This window comes from Astyanax mexicanus, chromosome 20 (genome assembly GCF_023375975.1).
Source record: "Astyanax mexicanus isolate ESR-SI-001 chromosome 20, AstMex3_surface, whole genome shotgun sequence".
Classification (NCBI taxonomy): Eukaryota; Metazoa; Chordata; class Actinopteri; order Characiformes; family Acestrorhamphidae; genus Astyanax; species Astyanax mexicanus.
This window is the reverse complement of record NC_064427.1, coordinates 10,414,811-10,424,335: the sequence shown is the minus strand read 5'-3', so window position 1 is coordinate 10,424,335 and position 9,525 is coordinate 10,414,811. Positions and strand designations below refer to the sequence as shown.

General features: G+C 37.5%; 1 protein-coding gene and 1 long non-coding RNA gene across 5 annotated transcripts in view; both read right to left on the bottom strand.

Moving 5' to 3' along the window:
- LOC125784791 (uncharacterized) overlaps positions 1–9,525 on the bottom strand; it is an 83,814-nt gene that overhangs the window by 14,450 nt on the left and 59,839 nt on the right. The gene's annotated exons all lie outside the window — the stretch shown is intronic.
- The window catches only part of kdm6bb (lysine (K)-specific demethylase 6B, b), a 79,523-nt gene continuing 73,037 nt past the window's right edge, over positions 3,040–9,525 (bottom strand). For all 4 annotated transcript variants that reach the window (XM_022667232.2, XM_007236047.4, XM_007236046.4 and 1 more), the window contains 3 exons: positions 7,851–7,977; positions 5,401–5,571; positions 3,040–5,226 (listed from right to left, as the gene is read on the bottom strand). In XM_022667232.2, the coding sequence (XP_022522953.2) occupies positions 5,203–5,226; positions 5,401–5,571; positions 7,851–7,977 (322 nt within the window). In that variant the 3' untranslated portion in view covers positions 3,040–5,202. The remainder of the gene's footprint in view (positions 5,227–5,400; positions 5,572–7,850; positions 7,978–9,525) is intronic.

The following is a 9,525-nucleotide window of genomic DNA, read 5'->3' as shown; positions in this document are numbered from 1 at the left end:
CATGTTTAGTTAGTACTGCTAATGCTACTCCAGCTGGAGAAAAACATTACTTAAACTCCTGTATAACACTGTACTTCAGCAGAGTGGCTTTACTGCACCCTTACAACCTGACTGCCAAAATTCATACATAAGGGGTGCTGACAATTTTTAGGAAAATGTACGGATTTTAGGTGCGCCTTATAGTGCGAAAAATACAGTAACCTTTTATTGTATACAAACTATTTATTTTAACATTTAGGCAAAACTATGGGTTGGAACAGCTGCTCTTTAATTCTGATCATACAGAACAGTCAGAGTAATTTCCTCTCATTCTCCAGAACTGTGGACCTCAATCTCCCCGCCAAGATTATTTTTTATTTAATCCTCAGGCTGGTGTAGATGCCTTCACTGATCTGTACAGAAGGTCCAGTAGTTCTCCTCCATGTGGAGCTTTATTTTGGATTATTCTATTGTTCCAGATGTTATCAGGTGTGACTCGTATATCAGCAGACTTTAGAAGTGCTACTGCTGGTACTGGTACTGCTCATTCTGATCATACAGAACAGTCAGAGTATATTACATTTACATGAGAAATTGTATTAGTTTTTTTTTTTTTTCGTGTTTCTCTCTCACAGATTTCTGCTCTTTAATGCTGCATCAGCATCTTGATAATCTCTGCATCACCACTGTTTATCAGCTGCTTGAATCTATTTAAATTAGTATTATTATAATTCACATAAACTAACAATATTAATGTTAACTAATGATGTAGACCACAGAGTTACACAGTTAAGCATGTACCTTTTTAAACAGGTCACTGTCTAATTTTAACACATATTTGAATTAAAAAATGCACCCATACCAATATAAACACAACTGATGATCAGATCAACTGATGTTCTATAAAAGGTAAAATATTGAAATAAACAAGATGATCTTTAGTGTGTAGAGAGGAAAATGACATCATGTGATGCTGGGATAAATTGTTTAAGATGGAGTATTCCTGTAAGTAACAGTTGATAGAACTTATGCATACATAAATAATTAAGATATTTAAATGGTTTGAATGAAAATGTTCTGAAACTGTTTTTGACTTAAATGGTTTTATTCATTATCTTTATTTATTATACTAATGCACTCTCAAATTCCATTCATCTGTAATATATGCCAGTTTCTAAGAAAATTTTATTTAATAGTGGACATGGAATGAACACCAAATTATAGAATGTTGAATACTGGAATATGGTGTGTGATGGATAGGGATGGGAATTGATAAGATTTTTCCGATTCCGATTCCCTTATCGATTCTGTGAAACGATTCGATTCCTTATCGATTCTCTTATCGATTCCAATTTGGGGAAAAAAGGAGAGCAAACAGTTTCATAAGCACCAACTTTGTTTACTTAAATATCATACGACCTTACAAACTCAACAACAAGGTCAACATGTCCACAACAATGTGCAACTGGCAATATGGAAATGTAGCAAATACTCTCTAATAATGTTGTGTGCGTAGATGTTTGTGCATATTTGATGTATTCCCTCCCGGCGATGTTATCAAAAATTTACAATGGTTGCAAAACGCCCTGTTGCCATCCTTGTGTAGCGTGAAATGAAGCCAAACTTTCGAGCGTTTTAACCTAGTGGACGCCATTGAAAAGACGTGCTTACTGAATCATGCGTAACTTGCGTGATCGTGCTGTCTGGAATCGATAAGAGAATCATTAAGCAAGGTGCCAAACGATTCCGTGGAATCGAAACACACGGGATCGATTCTCAACAGGAATCGATTCTCGATTCCCAAGCCTAGTGATGGATGTAGAATGATGTTAATAGATGTAATTATGCTTAATATGAAAGATGCATGATGGATAATGGTGGTGTTAATTGGTGCATTATGATGATTGGTTAATGATAACTGTGTTTACTGCAGATGATTGATGTTTAATCCAAGAATAATTGAGATGATGATGATGGTTAGGTGTGCTGTAACTGCGTGTAGTCTATTAGGAGAGTCAGTGTTCAGTGTAAAGTTCATTGTTAACAGTAAAACGCTGTTGTGTTTTGGAAATGCTGGGTCAGTGTTGGGAAAGTAGTCGGTGGGGAAACTGATATTGTTCTGTCCAGAATATCTTAGATGATGTTCATAAAAACAATAAAAAAAAAATCAGGTGGCAGTCGTAAATAAAAATTATACATAAGGGACAAGACACACTTTACATATACAGTAGCAGACCGGGTATTTGGTATTTGGAGGTCAGGAAAATAAATTTATGGCCAAAACAAGAGGAAAATCAGCTCTGCATACACAGCATTTTTATCCCTGTCCAGGAAAGGAAATCACAAACGTCAGTGCAGTAAATGCTGAGTCAGATAAACAGACCTCAGGAGGAAGCTCATATCAAAAGATTAGATCTGAACTGAGATGTATTAAGATGTTCTTTAAATGCTCTACATCATTATTCTAAAAATATATATACTGCTTAATCCAGAACAGCACAAAAAGGATTTTTTTATGTTAATAACTGGGTATAAATAAATAAATGGGATTTAAAAACTATAATCATTATTATGTTCTGTGTTAAATAAACCCTTTACATTCTGTTCTGTGTATTTATATCCTGTACATCACTGTGTCCTCTGGATGACAAGAACTATAGAAGGATGCATGACCTCAGTGTTCGCTGTAACGTAAAAGAGGGTTCCGATACTCGTGGCCCGAACTGAAGGCGATAAACCAGTGCAGTCAGGAGGCTCCAGGGGAACGGTGGAGGTAGGAAAAAAAGAACGTTAAGCGGGAAATCCTGAGAGTCATAAAGGAGGAAGACCTGATTTCCTGTCCTTGGAACCAGGATATCCGCCGGTCCGTCTGCAGAGGGCGCCAAGGTGTCACCCAAAAGTTATTCTCTCTCTGTCTCATGACCCCTGCAGTGACCTCTACTTACACACAACAGCAGCTGGCAGAGGAAATCTCTTGTTTTGTGTAAAAAATAAAGAGTGACACACACCCTACCATCCCAAAATAACCGGCTCAAAAAACAGATGGCTGAAACTGAGCAGTGAATTTATCAAAATTTGTTTTATTTCTTTTTTTTTGTCATAGTTATTATATGAATTATGACACACAAAATCACACGAGTGTTTAAGACAGGTCTGGCTCAGTTCATTATTTTTCATTTTCTCTTTTTTTTTTTGTTTATACAGTAAAGTCGTAACTCAAAAGTGGAGTAAACCTGACAGACACACTCGGAGAGGAGTGGACAGAGAAAGCAACCGCGGCGCGTCGAAATCTGCCGCTCGGAAAAGCTCGTACAGGTCATACAGAACAGCAATTATGATAGTTGTCATCCACACGTCATCACAATATCTTGTATTCCATGTAACGTAAAAGTAAAACAGTAAAACTCTTTTTATCTTTCGAATACAGTACAAAGACATTCAGGGCATAAAAGGTGTACAGACTCTGTTCTAAGCACCAAGCTGTGAGATATTAATGTTATATTCATGTACTTATCTTTTCTAGATCATATACACTGAGTGGCAGGCCGGGGAACAGGGAGGGAGGGGGCGTCGAGCACCATAATAGAATCAGACATCCCCCTTTTCTGGACCTCGGCACTGCCCAAACAATAGCACGATTTTAAGGAAAGGAAAAAAAATAACATTTACAAAATCTGGACTTGCCTCACTGACGAGAAGCACCATGTATGTTCAATAAATACGTGAGAAGCAGTCGAATAAATAAAACCACAATTCAGTGAACAAATTTCAGGAATTCAATTCTGAGAACCAACAAACCAACAAACAAACAAACAAAATAAAAAAAGATAGAATAAGAAGAACAAAATTCGACTGAAGTTATTAAGGAACAGGATAAAATCGACAGGAATGATTCTGTTTTTTTCTGTTAATACAAAAAATTCACCAAAACACTCACAAGGTTTTCTAGACAAATGCAACCAAATACGTTTCTAAATTCAACCCGTATATTTTGAGAGATTTGTGACGTACATTTTATTGTCTGCAAATCATCGCTGCCATGCAAAAAAAAAACAAAAAAACTTGTATCTCTAAAATGGCAACTTTACAGAAGAAGAAAGAACCTTCTTAACTTTTAACAGAAATCACGGTATAAAGATCGTATTATTTCAGTTATTTTAGAGCATTGCTATTGCTCCACCATGTAAAATTCATACTGTGTCAAAAAGAGAAAAGCAAAAAAATAGGGACACAAGGTTTTTGCATGACAGCGACAAAATATTAATTATTAATGCTCTGAGAAATATGCAAATTGTTATTACATAACTGCTTGTTTTGTTTGTTTTCTTCTAAATACACAAGTCACAAAAGGCCAAAATGGTGTAATTGTAGGCTGTTTAAAAAGTTTTTTTTTCCTCATCGAAAACCTTTGTAAAATTGAAAAAAAAAAAAAGAACAAAATAGCACCCAGGTAAATATGCAAACAGCATTTACAAAGATTAGCGTCGCAGTAAATATGACACAACACAATCATAACAGTAAAAAAACAAACAAAACACCCAAAATAATGCCACTGTCGTAATTAGCATTAGCTCCTTCAAAGGAGAAACGATTCCCCTGCTGTTCGTGTCGTAACAAAGCACCACTTGTTCAGCAAAGTCCGAGACACCGATATGTAACCAGACGGGTGAAAAATTTCTACAGATTTGCATAAATGTAATCTACAATAGTACCTGAATCGATTCACGTGTTCGGCAAGTTGACTCTGTGTGTGTGTGTGTGTTTATTTATTTTTTTCTCAATATTGTAAAAATCACAGCAGTTTCCTCTGTGGACGAATGACCTGAAAGTGAGTTTTTAAAACACAGTTCACATTACGAGTCCAGTGTGCACCAGGTCTGTGGCAACTTACTGGTCACTCCGAAATACTTGTTGGCTGCCATAATGCTGTTATTAGGCATTACAACACCTCGTCCTGTCAGTAGCTGGTGAAGGGGAAGACGACTGAGCCGGAGAACCGTCTGCTGCTAATGCGCTTGTCTGTAAACAGTACTGAGTAAACAGCTGTGCTGATTGGTTACGCAGAGAGAGAGAGAGAGAGTTTGCAGTAGTGGTTTTTGTAAAAAAGAAAAAGAAAAAAGAAAAGAAAAAAAAAATTAAAGAAAGAAAACTGAGTGAACTGAAAGTTGGCACTGCTGATGATCAGCAGGGATTTGGTTATGGCTGTGACATCACACATCGGCTTCATTTAGAAAACGGCATAGGAGCCTAAAAAAGATAGAGAGAGAGAGAGAGAGAGAGAGAGAGATAAAGAGAGAGAGTCAGACATTAGCAAGGCACACTCCTGTGTTTTTTTCTTTTTCTGTGATATAAGTGCCTTAAAAGGTGTGTATCCCATTGTACTGTATGTGGTGTGTGTGTGTGTGCGTGTGTGTGTCTCACCAGGCTGAAGTTATCGTATATACTCATGAGCTCCTCCACTCTGTACTGCTCCAGCACCACCACGCCGGTCATGCCGGGGCTGCGCCGCCGAGCGCAATCCTCACAGTGAACCACGTACGTCTTTCTGCTGCTGTTCTCACTGGTCACAAAGAGCAGGTTAAACACCTCTACCTGCACACACACACACACACATACATAGTTAGTTTTATATAGTGTTTCTGTATTCTCAGCCTGTATGTTCATAAATACAGTACAGATTCACATTAAGTCATAAATAGAGAGCTGCAAATTTTTTGATGCAATTACAGCTGTAAAAGCTTTTGGGTATCTACCAGCTTTGCTCATCTAGAGACTAGAGATCTAGAGATTTTCGCCTATTCTTCTTTAAAAAACAGCTCAAGCTCAGCCAAATTTTGATGGAGAGCATCAGTGAACAGCAATTTTCATGTCTTGCCAGAAGCTGCCACGGATGCTCAATGCGATTTAAGACTGGGCCATTCTAACACGTGAACATTCTTTGATCTAAACCATTCCACTGTAGCTCTGGCTGTATGTTTAGGGTCATCGTCTTGCTGGAAGGCAAATCTCTTTCCCATACTCAAGTCTTTTGTTGCCTTCAACAGGTGTTCTTCTAGGATTGCCCTTAAACTGCATCTGTAACTGTGCCTTTAAGACTTTAGCATATGGAAAAAACAACTCTGTTCAGATTGACTATTTAAAAAGTAGTCTGGGCTACAAAACTCCTTACATTACATGCCTAATATTGGGCCTTTAAGTAATTATTTATTAGTAGTTAACAGAGGTGGGAACAAGTCATTGAGTTGCAAGTAACAGGTAGGTCTCAAGTCTTGACATTCAAGTCCTAAGTCAAGACTTAAGTCAATACAGGCAAGTTTTTAAGTCACCAAATGCAACACCAACGTAGTAGTTGTTCAGTAGTATATTAAAATTACATTCATTTGCAAAGGTTTGTGTTTTGTGCAGAGGTGGAAAGTAATGAATTACATTTACTCAAGTTACTGTAATTGTAAAACTAGTTTAAAATAGGTAATTTTACTTTTACTCAAGTACATTTTGACACAAGTAATTTACTTTGCTACATTGGAAAACTCACAATTACTGAGTAAAAAATAAAATGCTGGGGAAAAAAATTGTCTGAATAAAAAAAAAAAATTTGGTGCGGATGCTCGTGTGTGAATTTTAGCAAATTAAAGGTACTTTTACTTAATTAAAATTTTTCTGTACTCTTTCCACCTCTGGTTTTGTGTTTGTATATTAAGCTCAATCCATCTTCCCATTAACTCTGACCAGCTTCTCCGTCTCTGCTGAAGAAAAGCATCTCTACAGCATGATGCTGCCACCACCACGTTTCACAGTGGGGATGCTGTGTTCAGGATGATGAGCAGTGTTACTTTTCTTCACCATATAGCGCATTACATTTAGGCCAGAAAGTTCAACATTGGTCTCATCTGACCACAGAACCTTGTTCCACATGTTTGCAGCAACTGCTAAAAGTAATTCATATGTTACTTTTAACAATAGATTTCTTCCTGACACTCTTTCATAAAAGGCCATATGTGGAGCGCATGACTTATGATAGGTGTCCTGTATACAGATTCTCCCACCTGAGCTGTGGATTTCTGCAGCTCCTCCAGAGTGATCATGGCTGCTTTTCTGACCAGTGCTCTTCTTGCTTTATCTGTCAGTTTGGGTGAATGGCTATGACTTGGTAGGTTTGCAGGTGTAGAATACTTTTCTATTTTTGGATAATGAATTGAACAGTGCTCCTTGGGATGATTAAAGCTTGGGATATGTTTTTGTAACTTAACCTTGCTTTAAACTTGCTGCTCCAGAGCTTTATCTCTGACCTGTCTGGTCAGTTCCTTGGTCTTCATGTTGCTGTTTGTTCACTAGTGTTCTCTAACAAACCACTGAGGCCTTCACATAATAGGTGTCTTTATATTGCGACTAAATTACACACAGCTGGACTTATTATATAACTAACTTATTCAGTGACTTCTGAAGGCAGTTGATTGCACTGGATTTGATTTTACGGGTTTTAGAGTGATTTGATAAAAAATTTAAAAACCATGTATCATTTTCGTTCCACTTATGCAATACTTTGTGTTTGTCTATCACTTAAAATCTCAATAAAATACATTTAAGTTTGTGGTTGTAAGGTGACAAAATGTGGAAAAGTTCAAGAATACTTTTGCAAGCCACTGTACATACTGTATATTATTGATACTTTTTTATTTTACTAAAATATTTTTTCCCAACACATTTAATTCATCAAATAGATGGCACAAGATGTCCTAATAATGTCCTATATAAATGTGTTTTTTTATCCTGGATTAGTATGTTATGTGTGTGTGTGAATGTGAGTGTGAGTGTGTGTGGGTGTTATTCACTGCAGCTCAGCAGGAAGCACTGATAAGCGTGTCACTCACGTCACACTCGTTGCAGTAGTAGGCCGGTTCATCCTTCACTCGGCTTTGGTAGGAGATTTTTTTCCCTGCCGCTGTCAGCTGGCCCCGCAGGATCTGGATATGCTTCATGGATTGCAGGAGGCAGTGCCTGCAGGGGAAACAGGACAGACTAGGGGTAACTCAGCTCTTTCCATTAACCTCTATTTTAAAGTTTTCTTCGACGGTTTGCTAAGGGTGTTATTAAAGGCCCTTATCATACAGTATTGTAGTGTATTATATTTCCCTACTGAGGTCCACTTATAACCTTCGTGTAGGTTTATTTAAAAAAAACAACAACAGTCCTAATGATTTTTTTCAACAACATTTTTTCCACCCTCTCTTTATCACTTATTAGACTTAGAATTAAACTGCATCTGTAACTGTGCCTTTAAGACTAGCATATGGAAATAAAAAACTGTTCAGATTGACTGACTATTTAAAAAGTAGCCTGGGCTACAATGCTACTTACATTACATGCCTAATATTGTGCCTTTAAGTAATTTAATAATTAATAATTAACAGTTTTAACTTAGTTGCAAGTAACAGGTAAGTCTCAAGTCTTGACATTCAAGTCCCAAGTTTAGTCTTAAAGCTCCACTAGGTAGGATTGAGATTTTGTGCTCAGGCGGATTAGTTTCTCTTTCTTGTTTTCTGGCTTTCAGAGACATATTCGTTCTCTTTCCAGCCTTTGCCAGAGTGTCTGTATGTTAGTTTGTAAAGAATGAACCAGTAGTCCTTGTAGAACTGTTAGAACTAAAGGTCGGAAAGCAGGTCGCAGTTCTTGCGAGCGTTGGTCGCGGCCGCCTCGGAAAACTTACAGAGTCTGGTTTGAGCTCAGAGGAGCTCCGGCACAGACGCGAGAGCACCGCTATTCCTCCTGTTACACCTCAATGCAGCGCTGCAGTGAGTTTCAAGCTGTAATTTTACTTCTTTAAAAAGATCAAGGAAATCAAGGAAATCCTACCTAGCTGCTTTAAATCAATACTTGACTTAAGATTTTAAGTCACCAAATGCAACACCGATGCAGTAGTTGTTCTGTAGTATATTAAAATGACATGATGAATTTGCAAAGGTTTGTGTTTCTTAAAATTCCATAAAAAAAACCAAATCAATAATGTTACTTTTGATTATACTAATAACTTAGAAGAAAAATTATGTCTCAAGAATTATGGATATGACTTTACTGTACAATCATTGCATAGTGCCTATTTCAGTTTTCAGTTTTCTCTAGGCACCAGTCAATTGCGTATCGCACAGCTGGATTTAGGGCGTGTCGGTGGTCTTTGGTATCGCGGGGGCACAAAAAATACACCTTGCACAGCTCGAAACACCCAAAAGGCATGTACTAATTATCTTCATTATTCATGGGTGTCACATGCCATTCCCTTTAGGAGGAAAGTGTGCTCTGACTTTGGCACGTTAGTACACACCCCACTTCCAAACCAACACACCCATCAGTGTAGATTTATTCCTAATCTCTGATGCCATTTTGACAGTGTGGGGTGTACGATAGGGCACAAAATGTTCTAGTAACGTAATTTAACATTACTTATTGGAAGTGAACATGGAAGTGAATGATGTTAAAAATAAGGCTGTCAGGTCTTTTATTCTTAAAGCGCAAGTTCAATTCCAGGTCCAGTCAGCAAAGTTAAAAGTC